The sequence below is a fragment of the Pleurodeles waltl genome, chromosome 6, assembly GCF_031143425.1.
Source record: "Pleurodeles waltl isolate 20211129_DDA chromosome 6, aPleWal1.hap1.20221129, whole genome shotgun sequence".
Classification (NCBI taxonomy): Eukaryota; Metazoa; Chordata; class Amphibia; order Caudata; family Salamandridae; genus Pleurodeles; species Pleurodeles waltl.
In genome coordinates this window covers 1,562,787,880-1,562,809,955 of record NC_090445.1, presented here as the reverse complement: position 1 = coordinate 1,562,809,955, position 22,076 = coordinate 1,562,787,880, and the positions used below count along the sequence as shown (strand labels likewise).

Genomic DNA, 22,076 nt, shown 5'->3' with positions numbered 1-22,076 from the left:
GAACAAAAGTGGGTTGGGATGCGGTTGACCTTTAACCCCTCTTGCTGTGTGCAGTGAAATAGTCCTGGAAACAAAACAAGCTGGTACCAGCCAGAATTACCACCTGACTCTGATATGTTTGAGGGCTTGATAACGGCAGTGCTTGCCAACATTAATTTGAAGTGAACAGAATGTTTTCATTGTCCAATGAGAAAATTTCCATGAATTTGTCGGGTGGAATTCAAGATCAAAGTTTTCGCCCCCAAAATTAAAACGTGAACGTTCTTTAAGATTAATATTGTTTATTGACAATTCTGTGTTTTTATTTTTTTCATGTTTCATGGAGGAAGAGGCGCATTTTCTTTTCAAGTTGCATTTGCTTAGTGATGGCTGCAGGAGCTCCACAGATATGGACCTTAACCAGGCAGAAAATGTCCATGTGTGACCTCTGACCTTTGTCACCTGTGCGCCGCGGGGTCACGCCTGGCTGGGCTCTGGGCTACTCTTCCCCTCCTCCTCCTCCACAGAAAGCGTCACTTTGGCCGTACGTGGGGGATCAGACTCTTGCAAAGGGTAGTGCGGGTGATAGAGAGTCTCACAACTCATGCTTCTCCGAAGGTTGGCGCTCTGGCTTCGGGGCGCTTCTGAAACTGATCCCACAATCACGGTGTCTGCTTGCATAATGTAGATTGCCTCTGTCAACGTACACACATGTAAAAAGAAAAAAGTGTTGTTTATTCGTCATCTTTAAAATATAAATGTTCAATCACTTTAAGTGTTGTGGCTTTTGTAATTTTTTTCGCGGTGAAAACTGTATTTCAGATGCAGAAGCAATGTTAGCCTGTGCTATTTAACGTCTGCATTATTTGCTCTTACTTTAAGTAGTGATAAAGAACTGGAATCACCAAGGTAAGTTACAGTCGTGTATTGAAGTCATGAATTTACCATGTGTGTCTCTTTGAAGTTTTGTGTGAATATCACATCCATTATTATCCTATACTATATTGCATCCTTTTCATTTACCACAAGCTTTAGATATGCAGTTTAAAGTTTCCCAGAAATTCCTAAAACATGAGATAACACCCCTAAAAATACCTCCACTGATTCAGCAGGTGGTAATCACTTGACACCCTTGAAAATACTGTGTTAAAGGAAACAAACGACATACATTGACATGCTGAATGCAAATGGGCACGCTTGCTGCTATACGCCATATATAGGGATTAAGGGTCAGCTGACATCTTTATTTGGTAGCACATAATTGTGCTTTAAATCTCCATCTGATATATTTGCCCACCAGTATCTCAGGAGGTAACAAGTACATTGTCTCTCACAATACAGCACAATTTTGAAAAGGGTATCATACGTGGTTCTTGACATTGTCAGTATTGGCTATCCCTCTGTTTGATTCAAGAATAAATCGCTCAACTGGATTCTCTCAAATGCCAACCAATAGCAGTAGACCACACTAAGGCCCTAATTAAGACAATTGTAGTAAATGCTGCCTACCGCCGTGGTGACAGCCTCCAAAAGACCGTCGCCGCGGCTAACAGTCGTCTGCCAAATTATGACCACAGCTGGATTTCCTCCACAAGAAGGGCGGAAATCTGGCTGTGGCCATACTGGTGGATGGTATCAAGGTGGTGCTGCTACCACCAGCAGCGATACGCCAGTAGACCGCCGCCAGCCGTACTATAAAAAATAATACACCCTGGCAGTGTTCTGCTGGCGGGTGCTGCTGGCGGTAGCAGTGCCCCGTCCCGTCCCCTGCCGGAAGACCCCCTGGATGCAGGTAAGTTGGGTTTCCGACAGGGGAGGGGGGTGTTGTGTGTGTGGGGGTGTGTGCATGAATGTGTGAGTATGTGTGCGAATGCAAATGTGTGTGTGGTGTTTGTGAGTGTGTAGGCATGTGTGAGAATGTGTGTATGAATGGAAATGTGAATGCATTTCGGTGTGAATGTGTGTACGGATATGTGTGAGAATAAATGGATCCATGCGTGAATGAATGCGTGTATGCCTGTGTGAGTGTGTGTATGCGTGGTGCGTGTCTGCGAGTGTGCGTGTATGGGGGGTGGGGGATTGGAAGGGGAGGTGTGGATGGAGGGAGGAGTGGGGGGCGTCTGGGAAGTGTTTGGTGGGGTGGGTGGGTGGGTCTCCTACCAGTGACAGGGAAGGAATTCTCTGTCACTGGTAGGGCCTACCACCATGGTTTTCATGGCGTTGTGAACACCACGGAAACCATGGTGATAGGCAGGGTCATGATGTCACCGGCAGTACAATAGCGGCCATCGGGCTGGAGATTCTTATCGCAGGCCTGGCGGCTGCTACCGCCATGGCGTCAGTATGGTAAATTGGCGGGTTGGCTGCAGCCAACCCGCCAGTGTCATAATGTGGCGGTATGTACCGCCAGCCTGTTGGAGGTACTACCGCCACATTATCACCGACCGCCGGAGTCATAATGACCCCATGCCACCTGAAATTTAAGCAAACCCATCAATAGCCTAGAAAGACACCTTGGGCACATGAAGAAATAGGAGTATAACTAACACAAGTCATCAAACATGCAAGGACCTGAACACATAATATTGCAGGTCAGAAAATAGACAAGGAGAAACAATAACACCAGACCACCTGTGCACCATGAAACTTCACAACCCAAAGAACAACTGGTAACTGGTAAAAGGCAACTTTTCAACTAAGGACAACATAGAGGCCACATTCTGACAGACCTATATGTATATTACAAACCATTGACTCATCAAAAACTATCATTCCATATAACCCCAGCAACAATCAATCCAAGAAAAGATGACGCAGAACAACAAACTAGACAGACAAGTACAGAATGGTGAGAAATACCCATAGCTGATGGCATTTCTTTAAATGTTTAAGCATTCTCTTGTATTGCACAGTGCTGTGATACTTTAGGGTCATGTACGTCTAAATAAAACTTAATTCAAATAAATAAATAAATGTGAATGTACCAGAAAATGTATTAATACCTACAAAGTCAGATTATGAAGTTGGCCAGTATATAGGGCAAGAAGGGATGACCTGGTGAAGCAATTACTGCATCACTTTTTGCTGTACTTTCCTCTGGTTTGGTTATTTGCAGAAAACAATGTTTCTGTCGGTACTTCTGTCAGTTTGCCCTGGCACCAAAAACATACCGGGGGCAGAATTGTGAGGAGCGGGGCACTATTTTTTCAGGATAACTCCAGGTATTATCACTGCATTTTCTGGTTATACCTTGGATGTCTTCATAATAGTGTAAAGCAGAAATATGTGGATTATCAGCCATTTTTCTGCTCCTCACCACTACCGCCATGAACATATCAGGGGCCATTTTACCACGTTTCAAGGAACTGTTCGCCACGAGGCCCCTTTGCAGCACAGTAATGAACCTTGGGCTACTTATCTAGGCATAAGCCCACTTTACCAAAGTGAGACTCGTCTCTACAACCTGCCTAATGCATGAAAAGTACATGGAATTGTTGGAAAACTTGAGGAGACACATCATTCAAACAGAGAAATGTGAACTGCTGCTAGGCATTACAATTGGTGAGATGGCTGTGTCATAACTGCAGGTCGAAAAAACCTTCAGGCCATAGGTTTGTATGAAGGAAGGGTTCACCCAGACTTTGTCACTCTGAGGTGGATACAAAGCATACTGTTGGTAAGCGCCTAGAAGACAGTTTAGATTATGCTATGTAGTACATAGAGAACAATTCTTCCAAGACACAAGCACCAGCTTTTAGGAGCAGTGCCTGAAACGCGTAACTGTCACTGAGGAAACTTTGGAAGCTGGTATTAGTCTCATAGTAGCCACCCAGTAGATTGGATCTAAAACTTCAATCGTAGTTCAAATTATGTAATTTCCTTACTGGCACTCAAGTTAAACAATGGTCGTTTCTCTGGGCAAGTTTGAGTATCCTGCTTCATGTTTCTGTTACTTTAGAGTTTTACATAGCGTCACCATGTGAACGAACCGCCTCTTCAGGACACTTTGAAGACGGCAAGCTTTCAGATGAACACAAGAACACATTTAGAAAACCATGAACCGCGGGGACCGTGCTCTGAAACTTTCAGAACACTAGCGGACTGCCAACTTTCATGCTCTTAAACGTGATGACAGAAAATGGCCTAATATCCCCTGGTCAGGCCACTTCCAGTAACTGTTGCAACACACAGGGGCCCTCATTCTTTTCCAGCTTATCCCGGCTGTCAGAACTCCCACAGCTCGCTGTGAGTCATGGACGACTGCCGGTTCGGTGCCCACTTTCACTGGCAAATAAGTCGTTTTTTTCTCACTTGCGATCTCGATTTTACCTACTACTGAAGGGTGTCTTAGAGAGGCCGAGTGCAAGTAACCAGAGGTTCACAGACTATCCCTGTGAGACGAGGAGCATTTTAGAAGAGGCTTACAGACCGTATCCTGAGAGGTCAAGTTGGACTTAGCAGAAGTTCTTAGACCATAGGTCCAAGAGTCCAGGTGCAGTTTAGCAGATGTTCACAGAGAACGCCCATGACATGGCACTTGCAAATTAGGAGAGATGCACAGAACGCCCCTGAGAGGCCAGGTGCAATTTAGGGGAGATTCACAAATATGCCCCTGAGAGGCCAAGTGCAATATAGGAGAGATTCACAAATATGCCCCTGAGAGGCCAGGTGCAATATAGGAGAGATTCACAAATATGCCCCTGAGAGGCCAAGTGCAATATAGGAGAGATTCACAAATATGCCCCTGAGAGGTCAGGTGCAATTTAAGAGAGATTCACAAATATGCCCCTGAGAGGCCAGGTGCAATTTAGGAAAGATTCACAAAGACAGGGGCAGGTGCATTTTAGGAGAGATTCACAAATATGCCCCTGAGAGGTCAGGTGCAATTTAGGAGAGATTCACAGACAATCTCCTCAAGAGGCCAGGCGAAGTTTAGCAGAGGTTCACAGACAATGACCCTGAGAGGCCAGGTGTAACTTACCACAGGTGCACAGACAGTGCCCTCGACAGGCCTGGGGCCAGTTAGAAGAGGTTCGCAGAGCAGGTCGAGATTGTGGTAGCATGATCTACCCCCGCAGGTGGGTGGGAGAGCATGCACCAAAATAAGCGGTATGTGTTTGTTGTAAAAGTAAATCTAGAGGACAGGTATGTTGCTGAGAAGGCTGCATAAAGGGCAGACCAGACCGGCTTGGCTGGTTCTTGTTGGCCATCACGTTATGTTTTCAAGGATATCACGTCTAGCTGTACCTGTATTTACATTTTTCCATGTTGTTATATTTCATTCAGATTAAATGATGTACTTTATGTAAATATTTGAATCATTACTCAACCGCTGCAAAACTGCCTGGCTTTAAGTCTTCAGGAAATTAATGCTTAGTTTGCAGACACCCAGGCAGTCAGTGGAAATAGTCAATGGGCCTGATTCTAATGTTGGCGGGCGGCGGGAGCCGCCCGCCAAGCTACCGCCGCTGAATGACCGCACCGCGGTCAAAAGACCGCGGCGGCCATTTAGACATTTCCTCTGGGCCGGCGGGCGCTCTCCAAAAGAGCGCCCGCCGGCCCAGAGGAAATGCCCCTGCAACGAGGACGCCGGCTCAGAATTGAGCCGGCGGAGTTGCAGGGGTGCGACGGGTGCAGTTTGCACCCGTCGCGTATTTCAGTGTCTGCTTAGCAGACACTGAAATACTTTGCGGGGCCCTCTTACGGGGGCCCCTGCCGTGCCCATGCCATTGGCATGGGCACGGCAGGGGCCCCCAGGGGCCCCGCGGCACCCCCTACCGCCATCCTGTTCCTGGCGGGCGAACCGCCAGGAACAGGATGGCGGTAGGGGGTGTCAGAATCCCCCATGGCGGCGCAGCAGGCTGCGCCGCCATGGGGGATTCAAAGGGCAGCGGTAAACCGTCGGGAGACCGCCGGTTTGCCTCTTCTGACCGCGGCCGAAGCGCCGCGGTCAGAATGCCCGGCGGGGCACCGCCGGCCTGTCGGCGGTGCTCCCGCCGACCCTGGCCCCGGCGGTCTTAGACCGCCGGGGTCAGAATGACCCCCTATGTGTCCTAAAGTGCCAGGCATGTGTATAGCTGTTCTTTGAGGTCTGCCAGAGTTTTTCTGGGCAACACAGTTGGTTTTGCTAATTTGCTGTTTTGGGGCAAAGGAACATGCAGTGGATAAAAAAATGATAAAATGAACTTCTTCAATAAACAAGGATTGTGTACTTCGAAATGTTCTATATTCACCCTGCCCCAGAGCGTCCTTTGGTTCATGGTTTCTAGTTGTAGACATAATGGGCCAACTTCCTCAATTGGCCATTATAGTGAAATGTTTCTGCTCCTCTTGGGTGCAGGTCCTTGTTTTTGGGTCTGGTATACTGGATGTCAATGGAAGATGTCAATGAAAGCTAATAAACAAAGATGGCAAGAAATAGTTATTTTTCTTCTTCAATCAGTTCTGTAAATTTTTTGATTCCAGTAGAATAAGCTTCTGCTGTTGTGACTAGCAGATAAGCTGGTCATACTCATAAGCTAGATGTTTGTCAAGAAATATCAAGAACAATTAGGTAAAAAATGTAAAGAACATTTAGGTGCTGTATTGTTGATCAACAATTATAAAGAATTTGGGTAACTAATTGGGCAGGTGTCTACCCACTTCAAGTAATAATCAAGTAATAATCACAACCCATGTCAAGGTGCACCCCTAAAATCACGAAATTAACCTGAGCTCAACCCCCTGACAGCTGTGACCCAGGGCAAACATACTTAGTTTAGGGCAAAGTGTAAAGTATTTACACAGTACCAAAATAGTAATAAAGTCAAAATGCAAAATAATAAAAATCCCAAACCGAATTAGAAAAATAGAGCAAACTTTAAAACAAAAGTAGCACAAAAATAACAAGAGTTCCAAAAAGGGGAATAAGGCGTATGAATATTTAATGGTCTAATTAGGAAAAGTGCCAAGACACGCAAAGTGCCAATGATAGTCAGTGGTCACGGTAGACTGGGTCTTAGGCGCAATTCAACAATGACTATGATGGAGCACTATTTGGATGTACCAAACAGTTTTATTCTTGTCAATGATTTTACCTTCTAACTTTAGTCCATTAAGTCCCTATACACCACACAAGCATGCTTTTAAAGAGTCCAGGACCTCATGGGAGGAATTTAGAGACTCACAGAATGGTAGTCAAAGGCCAACAGAGGGGTCCATTCCAGGTCCAGTGCCACTGGTCAGCAGGGCAGTTGCAGGAAAGGGCTCTGGTAGCTTGTTGTACCCTGTAGCGTGATCATGAGGTCAGCCTTATGACTCTTGAAGTCCACCTCTTTGTCCTGAGTACCAGTGGGAGAGTAGGTTCAATCATCTTCTGATCTTCCACAGGTCCAGTAGTGATCTCAAGCGTGTGCCCGAAAATGGCAAAAATATCCCTGACAGGCGCAAAATATACCTGACAGGTGCTAGTTTGTGGGAAAGACTTCTGGGCGTGCCCTAACCAATAGGGTAACAGTTCACAAAGCCAACCAAACCCATTTTAGGCATTTTCAAGGTAATGGAAATCTTCGGTCACATTAAACTTGGGCTTTGGGTGCTGGGGGTGTGTATGGGGAGTATACAACAGTACACATAGGTGGTCATTACAACCCTGGCGGACGGTGTTAAAGCGGTGGTAAGACTGGCAACAGGCCGGCGAAAAAAAAAATGGAATTACGACCGTGGCGGAAACCGCCAACAAAGACAGCCACTTTAACAATCCGACCGCCAAGGCGGTACAAACAAACAGCATGGCGGTCACCGCCAACAGACAGGCAGAGGACAATGTACCGCCCACAGTATCACAACCTACCAATCCGCCACCTTTTCCGGAGCGGATTCACCGCAAACAAAAACATGGTGGAAACAGGACTTCGAAGGGAAAACGCTCACCTCTACACACCCCACGAGGAACCAGGACGCCATGGAACCAGAGCTGCACATTTTCCCTGCCCTTATCTTCTTGCTCCTCTACCAGGAACAACAAAGACAGCGGCGAAGACCACAGTGAGTACTGCACCTACGACACAGGTGAGGGGGGAGGGAAAAAACAGGGACACACACGCAACTCGCAACACCCCCACCCCCATCCTCACCCACTACAACACACACACTAATACAGCATGATACATTACAGTAACACCCTACAAGCCCCCTGGAAGAATGCAAAGACAAAAGGGCATGAGTGTAACCATTGTAATATATTAAAATCCGGTACGCAAAAATATATATACACTATTAACAAATATATACACCAAGCATAGTAGTCCAGGTATTGCTCCATTGAAGTCTGTGGAACACTGGGCCCACACGGCATGGGCAAGGCCCACACCCAAAACCAGAGTGCTTCATCCTGCCAAGGATTGAGGTAGTGGATGTGAATCTCCACAGGTTCTGGGGGGGGCTTAGTGCCCAGAGTACTTCATCCTGCCAAGGACTGAGGTAGTGGATGTGAATCTCTACAGGTTCTGGAGGGGGCATAGTGCCCAGAGTGCTTCATCCTGCTCGTGGGGGACACAGTAGCGTCAGTGCCCTTGGCGCTCCTGGGCCAGCGGTGCTTGTGGCGGTGGTGTCCTGTTCAGCGGTGCTTGTGGCGGCGGTGTCCTTGGCAGCGGTGCTTGTGGCGGCGGTGTCCTGTTCAGCAGTGCTTGTGGTGGCGGTGTCCTTGGTAGCGGTGCTTGTGGCGGCGGTGTCCTGTTCATCAGTGCTTGTTGCCGCGGGGTCCTTGGCAGCGACTCAGCTGCTGGCGGTCCTGTTTGGCCCTGCGGGGTTGGTGCTGGCGGTCCTTTCTGGCCCTGCAGGGCTGGTGTTGACGGTCCTTTCTGGCCCTGCGGGGCTGGTGCTGGCGGTCCTGTCTGGCCCAGCGGGGATGATGGCGGTGGCCTCCTGGGCAGCGGTGATGATGGCGGTCTTCTCCGCCATGCTGCTCTTCCCAGACTTGCTGAGTTTCTTGTGCCCTTTCCCCACCTTGGAAAGTGTCGCAGCTGAATCCACACTCCCACCTTTACACCTGGGAGCGGCTTGGGTGGCTGGAGTCTTCCCCCTCTCCCGCCGGGCACTGGCCAACTTTTGATGCTTGACAGGTGGGGGACTGTCCGTGCTGTGGCTCCTTGCCACACTGGCTGCCCTGCTGCCTGGTGCACTCCTGAATCCGGTGACTACTGGCACCACTGGTCCCAGAGATGTTGTGGCTGAGGTGCTAGGTTGGGACCTGGAGAGTCAGGCCCTAGGAGACTGACGGGGTGGGGGAGGTGAGGGAAAGAGGTCAAGGGTGGACAGGAAAAGTTTCTTGGGAACACTGGGACGGGTTGCTGGAGGGGGTTTGGGAGTGGAAGAAGAGGTTGTGGTTGTAGGAGGTGTTCGTTTGGTGACTTTGGGTGAAGGTGCATGCGCTGGGGGCTGTCGTGAGGTGGATGGCTGTTGAGTGGGTGTGTACCTGCGTTTGTGTATCTTGGGAGGGGGCATCACAGACACACTGGGAGAGGACACAGGGGACGTGTGAATGGTAGTGGGGGTGGTGACTGCATGTGAGAAGGGTGTGGTGGTGTGTGTGCTGGTGATGGAAGTAGTTGCAGTAGATGTAGTGCATGCAGGTGTGAGTGGAGACAAGACTGGGAGGGAGGAGGGAGACGAGGAGGATGGGGATACAGTGGAGGCAGTGGATGTTGGTGTGTCTGCATGTGTGTGATGCTTGCGTGAGTGCCTGTGGGATGTGTGGTGCTTATGTTTGCCAGAGCTTCCCTTGTGTGTTGACGTGGGTGCATGCTGGTCTGATGGTGTGCTTGGGGTAGGCTGAGGTACAGGGGTGTGGGTCTTGGTGGAGGTAGTTGGAGGGGGGAGGCTAGAGACAGGGACAATAGCTGCCATCAGTGCTGAGGCCAGAGTCTGAAAAGCTTGCTGAAGGGCTGCCTGACCAGAATGAATGCCCTCCAGGAATGCATTTGTTTGTTGCAACTGCCTCTCTACACCCTGGATGGCATTCAAGATGGCAGACTGCCCAACAGTGAGGGACATGAGGAGGTCAATGGCCTCGTCACTGAGGGCAGCAGGGGTGACTGGGGCAGGGCCTGAGGTGCCTGGGGCGAAGGTGATGCCCACCCTCCTGGGTGAGCGGGCACGGGGCAAAGGCTGAGGGGCTGCTGGGGGTGTGGTGCTGGTAGGGGGGGTGGCGGCTGTACCTGTAGTTGCGGGGGCACAGATGTGGCCGCCACCACAAGGGAGCTCCCATCAGAGGACGAGTCCGTATCACTGGTCTCAGCTCCGGTCTCCGCCGTAGAGCTCTCCTCGCCCTCCGTCCCACTGGTGAATTCCGAGTCTGTAGTCTCGCCCTCCAGGGCCATGTGGGATGCAGCTCCCTCCTGCTCCGGTGCCACTGCTCCTCCGCCTGGAGATGCTAATGCACACAAGAACAGGGAGACCACAAAAAGGGGGACGACGACAGAAGAAAGACATGTTGAGTGCATGCATTACCGCTACCGCCGTTGGCGGACACGACAGACACAGAAGCCCCCTGCACTACGCCACGCACTTGGGGTCCACTGTTCAATCCCTGGGACATGGCCTACAAGGCTATGGCCGACATCTGCACACATGGATGTCACAGGAGCCTGACTAGGTGTAGTTGGCACTGTACACAGGTGGGGTGGGGTGCCACTGGGTCTGCCAGAAGAAGGGGCCCTAACTAGCACACTCGCCCTGGCCTAGGGAAACCCACAGCCCACCTCCCCCACCCAGACACCTCCACTGCGCGCTGAATCAGCTGAATGGGAGTGTACTCACCCCCTTGTGGCTGCTGTGATGCCCTCAAGCGCCCATCCAACTCCGGGTACGCCACTGCCAGGATCCTGAACATCAGGGGGGTCATGGTGCGACGGGCACCCCTCCCACGTTGGGAGGCCATCCCCAGCTGGGCCTCCGCCGTCTTCTTGCTCCAGCGGCGAATGTCCTCCCATCTCTTACGGCAGTGGGTGCTCCGTCTGTGATAGACCCCCAGGGTCCGGACGTCCTTGGCGATGGTACGCCAAACATCCTTCTTCTGGTGGGCGCTGACCTACAGGAATTGTACAGGGGAAAAAGAAAAGTTATTACCAACTGCACCGTCACAGTCATTGGCCCCCATCCCTACCCTTGCCATGTGGCACATGCACGCACTGTCGTTTCATGCACACCTCAATCTCTCCCCCCATCTTTCATCCACCCCACTCCACACAGGCATAGCCCATATAGCATGCTCCCAGTGTACTAACCTGTTTGTCTGGAGGACCGTAGAGTAGCATGTACTGGGGGAGGAACCCATCCACGAGTTTCTCCAACTCCTCCGATGTGAAGGCAGGGGCCCTTTCCCCAGACGCAGGAGCCATTGTCTCTTCCAGACTGAGGTCACAGCAGCACTTGCAGTGTAGGTCCTCTCCTGTCGAAGATCAGGTATAAAGTGATTGAACAGATCGAAAATGGCGGTCACGTCCGCGGCGGTGCGTACCGTCACCATCGGCGTACATCGTCATTGGCTCCTGGGACCCATAGGGTCCAATGTTAACCAATGCAGAATTGCGCTGCGGTCTTCGGCCGCCTACCGCGACGGTGTACACGCCAGCGCAGTTACCTCACATCCCATTGTCCCACTTTACAGGTCAGGCAGCCGCCATTTCAGGGGCCCACATGGATTCATTTTTAACTGCGTCACACATACCTAGGCCTTGCCTCAACACTCATACATGCAAATTTCGGATTATTAATCGTGTTCTGTGTAAGCTGTGTGTACGTACCTCCGAGTTGGTTGACTCTGTGTTTGCTGTTGTCTTTCATAGGCACCGTCCGCTGGGACATGTGAGGAGATGGCAGCATCCTCCGGTGTACAGACCGCTGGTAGACCTGTCGACAATGGAGGAAAGACATGTGATCATCACCTACATGCTTGATCGTGCCACAATCCTGGAACTGTGTGCCCAGTTGGAGCCAGACCTGATGTCAGCTATCCGCCATCCCACAGGAATCCCCCCTCTAGTGCAGGTGCTGTCAGTACTCCATTTCCTTGCAAGTCGGTCATTTCAAACAACAATGGCCATAGCATCAGGGATGTCCCAGCTTATGTTTTCCAACGTGTTGTCCAGAGTATTGTCTGCCCTGCTGAAACACATGCGGAGCTACATCGTTTTCCCTCAGGTGGAGGATTTGCCTACAGTGAAAGGTGATTTCTATGCCCTGGGACATATCCCCAACATCATAGGTGCCATTGATGGAACACATGTGGCTTTGGTACCCCCACGCAGGAGTGAACAGGTGTACAGAAACCAGAAGAGTTATCAGTCGATGAATGTGCAGATGGTGTGTTTAGCCAAACAGTACATCTCCCATGTTAATGCCAAATTCCCTGGCTCAGTGCATGACGCTTACATCCTGAGGAATAGCAGCATCCCTTATGTGATGGGGCAACTCCAGAGGCACTGTGTGTGGCTATTAGGTGAGGACAAGGACCCTATACAGTGTGAATAGTTGTCTGGGTCTGGGGTTGTCCCTAATGATTAGTGTGTGTCTAACAGTTGTCCCTCGACATTTGCAGGTGACTCTGGCTACCCCAACTTGTCATGGCTACTGACCCCAGTGAGGAATTCCAGGACAAGGGCAGAAGAATGCTACAATGAGTCCCATGGGCGAACTCGGTGGATTATAGAGCGGACCTTCGGCCTCCTGAAGGCCAGGTTCAGGTGCCTCCATATGACAGGTGGATCCCTATTTTACTCACCAAAGACGGTGTGCCAGATCAACGTGGCCTGCTGTATGCTTCACAACTTAGCTTTGTGACGACAGGTGCCTTTTCTGCAGGAGGATGGTCCAGCTGGAGGTGTTGTGGCAGCTGTGGAGCCTGTGGACAGTGAAGACGAGGAAGCAGAAGAAGAGGACATCGATAACAGGAACTCTGTGATCCTGCAATACTTCCAGTGAGACACAGGTAAGAATACAAACCTGCCTACTACATGTACTTTAACACTGCTACCTCTCTACTGTCTGTCGTTTTCACCCAGTGTATGGTCACTGAGTTGTCACTTTCCCTTACGATTTCACAGATGTGGGTCCCACTGTGTGAAATCTGCTTTGTTTCCTCATCGACTAGAGCTGTGTGACATAGGTATGTTGACATTACAATTGAAAGAGCATTTTGACACTGTAATTGCTAATACACTAATTCAAAATCACAGACAGACTCCAGATTGTTTTGTGCTTTAAGGGTGTTTATTTATGTGCTAAATAGAGGAGGGGGTTGTAAAATGGTGAGGGGTGATGGTGGAGGAATGTCCATAGCAGAGTCCAGTCTATTAGTCTCACAGGTGCATTGTCCAAAGGGGCATAGGAAGTGGAGCTGGGGCAGTTTAAGGATGGACAGGGTGACAAGACAGGGTTACAAGGTGGGACAAAAGGATGACAATCAGGGCGGTCTCATTTCTTGGTGGGGGTCTTGGCATCGTTCTCTGTCTTTTCCTGGATCTCAGGGACCGTTTGCGGGGTGGTTCTCCGTCTGCAGGGGGTGGGGTGCTGGTGTGGTGGTCCTGTGGCGGTGCCTCCTGTCCACTAGCACTGGCGGAGGTGGTGGGCAGTTCATCGTCCAGACTTGTGTCAGGGGCCCCTTGTTGTGCCACAGTGTCCCTCCTGGTGTTGAGGACTTCCTTCAGCACCCCTACGATGGTGCCCAGGGTGGAGTTGATGGCTCTGAGTTTCTCCCTGAAGCCCAAATACTGTTCCTCCTGCAGCCGCTGGGTCTCCTGAAACTTGGCCAGTACCGTTGCCATCTTCTCCTGGGAATGGTAGACTCCCATGATGTTGGAGAGAGCCTCGTGGAGAGTGGGTTCCCTGGGCCTGTCCTCCCCCTGTCGCACAGCAGCCCTCCCAGTTCCCCTGTGTTCCTGGGCCTCTGTCCCCTGGACCGCGTGCCCACTGCCACTGCCCCCAGGTCCCTGTTGTTGTTGGGGTGGTGGGTTAGCCTGGGTTCCCTGTAGTGGTTGACACACTGCTGATTGACGTGTCCTGGGGACAGAGGTATGGGCCCGCTGGGTGGGTGCTGTGCTGGTGTTTCCAGAGGGGGGAAGCTCTGTTGTGGCCTGTGCCAGTGTGTGGGGAACCGACTGTCCTGAGGTCCCAGATGGGCCGGACTGGTCATCTAGATCCAGTTGGACAGAGCTGCTGTCATCACTGTGGGCCTCTTCTGTTGATGGTGTGGACATGTGTGGACCCTCCTGTCCGGTGACTCTGGGCAGGGGTCCTGCAGGGGTATAAAAGGATGTTTATTGCATCTGTGTGTGCCATGGTGTGCAATGGGTGGGTGACCGTGTACCCCAGTGCTTTGATTCCTGTGTGGGACCTTGTGTGATGGTGGTTTAGGGGGGTGTATGGGTATGTGCAGGGGCCATGCATTGGTGATGGGTGTCCATGCTTTGGTGTTGCATGCAGGACTTGAGTTTGGGATGTGTGGTTTGTGATATTGGGACATTTGTGAGGAGTTGGAGTGATGGGGGTGAGGGCGAGGGTAGGGGTATGTGATAGCATGCAGGTAGGGTGGGGGATGTAATAGTTAAGATTTGACTTACCAGAGTCCATTCCTCCATCTACTCCTGCGTGGCCCTCAGGATGCAGAATCGCCAAGACTTGCTCCTCCCATGTTGTTAGTTGTGGGGGAGGAGGTGGGGTCCGCCGCCAGTCCACTGAACCACAAGGTGGTGTCTTGAGACCCCGGAACGCACCTTTCCCCGTAGGTCTTTCCACCTCTTCCTGATGCCATCCCTATTTCTTGGGTGCTGTCCCACTGCGTTGACCCTGTCCACTATTCTTCGCCATAGCTCCATCTTCCTAGCTATGGAGGCGTGCTGCACCTGTGATCCGAATAGCTGTGGCTCTACCTGGATGATTTTCTCCACCATGACCCTGAGCTCCTCCTCAGAGAACCTGGGGTGTTTTTGCCGTGCCATGGGGTGGTGTGGGTGATGTGTGGGGTGGTGTGTGTAGTGATAAGTGGGGTGATATTTAGTGGTATGTTGTGTGAAGTGCGTGGAAGTTATGTGGGTGATGGTATTGTGTACCTGTGGATGCTTGGTAGTAGTTTGTAGTGTCTCTCTCTGTGCTTCGTTCTCAATTGTTGTTGTAGGGGTTTGTGGGTGATGTGGGTGTGTGTTTTATATTGTATTGGGTGTGTGGGAGTGGTGTGTGTATGTGTATCAGGTGTGTGTATTTTGATTTGTCCAATGTGGCAGTGTTTTGTAAATGTGTGTGTATTTTGAGCGCGGCGGTGTGTACCGCCAATGGAATACCGCGGTTGAAAGACCGCCGCGTGGATTCGTGGGTCGTGATAGTGTGGGCGTATTTCTGTTGGCGTGACGGTGGAGGTTTTGTTTTTGCCAGTTTATCACTGATCTTTGGTGTGGCGGACTTCTGTGGGTGTCTGAATTTTGGCGGATTCCAAGCAGTGGGTTGTAATTGCTGTGGCGGAATTCCGCGGCCGCGGCGGTGTGTTGGCGGTCTTCTGCACGGCGGTAAGTGCCTTTTACCGCCAATGTTGTAATAAGGGCCATAATGTCCTCCCACATATAACACTAAAATCCAATTTGGGGCAGTCATTATACACCAATAAACCCAGAGACAGAAGTCTGGTAGAACAAAGCAGGGATTCCAGCAACAAGACAGTGGATACACAAAAATTAAATTGCTTTTCCATCCTGTTTGCCTTCCTTTCAAGTGCACCCCAGAGCATTATATGTAAAACCAGCAGACCTGTCAAGCAGGAGTTTACATTCTAGCAGGATTTGATGCTCTAATTTAAAAAAGAATGCTCATAGCTCCACCCTGCATTGTCTGCCAGGTTCAAAGGAGTCAAATGTGTTATATTCAAATGCTAATAAACAGCTTCCAGAAGTGGGAGAGCAAATGCAAATTTTGTCTCCAGGAACTTCAAAACTTTTTAAAAATTATTGTGCCTTAATATTTACAAAAAATTCAACTTCACCATTACGTTGGATTTTTAATAATTATTGAAATAGTTGTTTAATTATTTTCTAGCTACTCCCATTTCCAAGATAGGATTTTTATGACACATTTAGATTTTTTACATCAACCTCTCACCATGAAAAATAGCTTTTGGATGCTAGTCACTGCAAGGTCATATTACCATTTAATTTCTACATGTCTTACTTAGACCATGCACCCTGCCTTGTGTGTGACAAAGCTTACGAAGGGATGACAGCCTGGTGACCACAAAGAAAATGCAGATTTCCTACAATAGTGCTTGAAATTGATCCCCTTGTTGTTTACATTATGTTTGTATGAACTCAATGCTGAATTTAAATGTTCTCACCTGCCCATATTTGGGATAGAGTATATCACACAATTTTATTACAGGGATACAGGTAATACTGCTACATATGAGACGAAGGATTACAAATTTTGGGGTACAAGTGAATCATTTGGAGGCAGAAAGCTGGTAGATTGGCCTCTACATATGTTTTACATGAAATAATACAAAGGTGGTGCTACTAAAGCACTTCAGTAGTTAAGACATTTGGAAAATGAGAATTTGTTAAATATATTTTGGAATGTATTATTATATATTTGCTGAATCCTCTTGTTATACAGCACAAGATAATATGGGAGGCATTTAGACCCAGGATTTTTGTGCTGTGAAGGGCTGTGGCTTCCTTCAGAGCACTGAAGGATTGCTGAGTAAGCATCATATTAAAATGGCCACTCAGTAAACTTTTTGATTTAGGGAAAATAACCTCCAAAAGCTGGAGGTTGTTTTTGAAAAACAAAATTGTAAATGGTTTTCTCTGTGTATGTGGGAGAAAATCTGTATTTTCCTTGTCTGTGTCTGCCAAGTAATGTATGCAGATAACAGTATGGAAAATCAGTGTTCGCCACCCCACCCTCAATAGGGCATGATCGCCACCACCATCACTGTGACAGGTGGCCTTTTGGCGGACAGCCTGCCAAGTCAGAGATTTACAATGGCGCAGCCAGGGGTTGCTCCACCTGTGTAGCCTCATGCTTGCACCCACTCTAAGTATAGCAGGAGAACTATACGTTTGGTGGGGAGGCGCACTGCCAAGTAAACGCACAATGTAATAAAAGCACTGGACGACTAAATAAATTAAAATGTCCTTCCTATCTCAATAGTTAAATAGAATAATATTAAAAGAAGAGAGGTATACTTTTTTGGCGAATGTACGGTATCCAAAGTAGCAAAATGGAGTGTTTGCAAATTGCCCAATTCATCATCTGAAGACTAATGGGAAAGATTCCCCTGCTAACTGTGTTTAAAGACCCGTGTTTATTGCACCAGATAAACAATGATCCCTGGAGTATCTTTAATTACTGGGTGTGAAAAACATCTCCAGTCACGAGTTTTCCCATACAGTGACCAGGTTTTTAAATTAAAACCCAAAAACCAGCAGATTTCACAAAAACAGAAAAGGGACTATAATTTCACATCACAAAGGAGTGCAGAATGACTTAAAAGACAGTACTTAAACACAGACAATAAAGCACTAAGGGACATAAATTAAAAATTGCGTAGACTATCATGAGCGCTAATTACATTGATTTCTGAAAAGACAGGTACCTATTCCTGCATTAGAACTCATAAAAGCGTGTTCAGTGGAGTCTCTCTAAAAGCCCGCACCAGTACTTAATTTACTGAAATCTGCCAGGAAAGATAATCAAAAATCCGGACTGTCCTGGCTAATTCGGCACTCCTGGTCACCCTATTGGCCCATAATCAGCATGTGTTGGTAAGTACTCTGCATTTTCCTCACCAGAAGAACCCAGAGAATCCGTCTACCACCGTTCACCTCGGAACCCATGAACATCATCTGCTGCGTCACTCAAGGCTCGACCCTCAGCCCTAGACTGTTCAACATCTACAGTCCAACAACGGCAGAACCCATGGAATGAACATCTTATCCTACGCAGACAATACCTAGCAGATCCTCTCACTTTCAGAAGACCCCTCCACCACGAAGCCCAACTTCCACAGATGCATGAAGAGCATCACCGACTGGATTAATAACAACTGCCTGAAACTCAATACAAACAAATGGAAGTGGTGATTGTTAAGAGCAACACTTCCCCGTGGAATGACTCCTGGTGCTCTACAGAACAAGGATCAGCACCCATTTAATCGGACCACCCTCACAAACTTGACATCATCCTGGACAGCAAGTTCACCAAGCAAAACCAGGTCAACGCAGTCTCTTCCTCATGCTTCCTCAGCCTTCGCATGCTCTGTAAGATCTTCAAATGGTTCGCTGTGGACACCAAACTGTGACTCAAGTCCTAGTCACCAGAGAGCTGAACTACGACAACACACTCCATGTAGGAATCACCACGCACTTCCTAAAGAGACTGCAGCCCATACAGAATTCAGCAGCCAGACTTAACCTTGACCTCCACAAATGGACCCGCAACACCCCCCACTTCAAGAAGATCCACTGACTCCCCATTCAGAAAAGAAGTCAATTTAAGACACTGATCCACATCTACAAGGCCCTTCACAATCTAAGACCATTATACATCAACCACCGCCAGAACTTCCACCAAACCTCCAGACACCTGCACTCTCAAATAAATCAAATCAGGATTTATAGAGCACAACTACTCACCCATAAGGGTCTCAAGGTGCTGAGGAGGTTTGTCCTCTGTGGTTCAGTTGAAGAGCCAGGTTTTAAGGTCCTTCCTAAATTGAGGTAATGACGGTGACTGCCTGAGGTGCACGGACAGTGTATCCTAGCTCTTTGCCGCAAGGTGGGCGAAGTATCATCCTCCATCTGAGGTCTTCCGAGTGAGGGGTACGGTGGCTAGTGCTTGTTGAGCAGAGCAGAGAGGTCTGGTGGGGGAGTAGAAAGTGATGCGGTGGTTGAGGTAAGAGGGTCCTAGGCCGTGGAGGGCTTTGCATGCGTGGACGAGGAGTTTGAACTTAATTATTTTCTCGACAGGAAGCCAGTGGAGGTCTCTTAGGTGCTTCACTCTCCCTCGCCTAAGCTCCTTACATCTTCGGAAGCAACAGTGGAGGACGGTCCTTCTCCTAACTTGCAGCAAAATCTGGGAATGACCATCGTCCATCACCTACAGACTTCATACGCTCTTCTGGAATTCAGGACCCGGCTGTTCAAACGAACCCCTTAGCAGCTATGTTCTCAACACCTGGATAGCCTCACAGGTGATCATCAGTGCTCTGTAAATCCTGTGACGGTTTGACCAATGCAGTTTTCTCTGCATTGCTTGCAATTTCCATACACCGGTGACAGGGATTCAGCCTTTTTTCAATTAAGATTAGGAGCGCCTATTGGGCGTGAAAAAACATATAGAGTGATTCTGAATGAGGCAACATAGAGTGGTTGTTAACTCTCTCTATTTCTCACCTGTGCTTGACGTGCATTGAGTCTGAGAAAATCAGGGTTAAATGTATGCTTTAGGCAGTGCAAACACATAAAACAGGTGCTCAGCAATTGCACATGACACTGCTGCAAGTGGCCACACCCCACCTCACACCGTCAGGAAAACCCACCTTCTCATGTCCTTGCATGTGTTTAGTGAATTAGGTCTTGTACTTCTAAAACCTGTTTTATCTGACAGAAATGGAGTCAACAGCTCAGCCACGGCAAGGTCTTCCTCTTTCAAACAATGCATTTACTCAGGGACAGCTCCCCTGCAATGGCGGAGGAGCGTTGCCCCCCTGGCTAAGAGCCAGCAGCAAAAATAAAACAATGCTGTTTTAATTTACTGTTGCTGGCTCAGCCAGTATGTGAAGGAAGGGGGGGTCTGGGCCATGGGAGTGGAGAGGGAGGAGGAGGAATGGATTGCACTAAGTGTGCATGCATGTTTGACCAGCCGTAAACTTTGTACTTGTATAGCGCACTACTCACCCGTTAGGGTCTCAAGGCGCTGTACGTATACCGCTGTGGAACCCTTCCTGGCTTTTCCCTGTGAGGTGCCCACTCCTGGGCAACCACCAAGGTGAAGCCAGGCATCCCACCGCTGTTGGGGCCATTGTGGAGAATAAGCAAGCTATTGCCCAGAGTTACAGAGTGGGACCCATGAATTAGATTAGGCACCGATGCAAGAATTATCAGGTCTGAGGAAATTGAGCCCAAGACCCGCCGAGGCAGGAATTGAACCCTGGTCCGGGGCCAGATTTCTGCATCAGGGTCTGCCGCTTTAACCATTGAGCCACACTTCTCCAGGATGGCTGTCTGAGGCCAGCCAAACACACATGCACACTTAGGTTTCTCCAACTCGGATGTGTTGAGCAGCCGGGCTGGAGAAACTGCACAGACCCCGGAGCAATGTCTGAGCGGCTGTCCAAGACTCTCAGACAACTCCTGACGCTGCTCTCATGCTAAATTTAGCATGAGAGCAGCTTCAGGATTGCTGGGGAGCCTGTGCTGGTGTCCCAGCGAATGCTGGGACACCAGAACAGCAGAGGAGTGAGGCAGTAGGAGACAGCAGCGGCGGGGGAAAGGGTAAGTGTTTTTTTTTATTATTTGTTCCCTCATCCCCCGCCCCTCCTTGACATTTGTGGCGGCTGCCTTACTATGTGTTTACAAATCACAGGACTTCTGCATTCTGTCAAAGCGAGTTTTTACATCTCTTAGCCCACTTCCCCTGGCCCTTTGTTTCTGAGTTAGAACACCAATACTATTGACATTTGCAAAACAAAAAGTAAACAAATATTTGCAACCCACCAAAAAACACATTTTTAAAAGGGCTCACTTTTCCAGAGAGCGCTGCGACTTTTAAGTAGCGCCTGCTGCTAACCGGTAACATTTTTTTATTGCATAATAGAGGAGAGGCTGTGCAACCACCAGTGCTTGAGGTGATGTGAGTTTTTTCCAACAGAGAGGAAGTCAGTTAACCACAGGTCACAGCTGTGTGAGCTAAAGAACAATCTCTTCAAACATGACATTAAGAAGTCACACCCTCCCACTTCAAGCCACAAACAGAATAGCTGGGCCAGCAAGGTGAAAAGACGCGTGAAGAGCTTTGGATCACAATCGGTCACAGGAAAGGTGAACGTCAAATTCTATAAAAATATGTGTGTTAGATACAGGGCACAGGCTCAAGTTAATGCAGTGCCTACTCAGCCTTTCAACTTTCTGAAATCAAATAATTAAGGTCATTTGAGGCAGGGATGTGGGGAAGGAATAGTGATGATATTACTACTACTACTACTACTACAAATAATAATAATAATAATAATAGTAAACTTAATTTAATTATATGCATAATAGTACTAATAATAATAATCATTATATTATTAGCATTATTTTTATAAGAATGCAAGAGAAAGTTTCTTAAAAACAATTTGAAGCACATTTATCATTATTATTAGCATTCTTATTAATAATAGCATGAATAATAATAATAATGATAATAATAATAGTTATTATTATTATTATTATTATTATTGATATTAGGTGCTTGAAATTTTTAAAGACCCTTTCACTTATATCCAATAAATAATCAGGGTCTTGGCAGACTAAGAAAGAGTTACATTTTAGTAATTATTATATATTGTATATTATTATATTAGTAGTACAATAATTGTGACAATAATTGTTATTATTATTATTATTATTATTATTATTATTATTATTATTATTATTATTATATCAAGTGCTTCAAAATACTCTCAAGAGCCTTTCTCCCTCAATCACTGAAATCACTGAAATGATCAGGCTCTTGGCAGACTAAGATAAATGAACATTCTAGCGCCTGCAAACAGAAGTGCCCTTTGAAGAGTTGGCTTAAACCTGCTTTTGAGAGGGAGTGTTGCTTCCCTATGGACAAGAAACGTGTTTGTAGGGGGAGGTTCTGCTACGGAAGGAAGTAGACGGGCTGTCAGCGGAAGCTCGCCTCCAGGCATGTGTTTTGCTTTCCCCACCTTTCCTTGGAGGAGTTTGTCTTGGCAGCATTTTCTTCCACATTACGCACCGTTACATTGAAATAAACGTTTCTAAAGCAAACGAGAGCGGGGCTGACTGAGACACTGTATTCATTTAACTATGGAGTGAACTTAAAACCTCTCACGCCTGAGCTATCCC

At 48.3% G+C, this 22,076-nt stretch overlaps 1 protein-coding gene across 1 annotated transcript in view; it reads right to left on the bottom strand.

Annotated features, from left to right (window-relative positions):
- Positions 1-261: 261 nt before the first annotated feature.
- The window catches only part of TNFRSF8 (TNF receptor superfamily member 8), a 96,281-nt gene continuing 74,466 nt past the window's right edge, over positions 262-22,076 (bottom strand). The window contains exon 4 of the mRNA XM_069242293.1: positions 262-674. Within this exon, the coding sequence (XP_069098394.1) occupies positions 457-674 (218 nt within the window). The 3' untranslated portion in view covers positions 262-456. The remainder of the gene's footprint in view (positions 675-22,076) is intronic.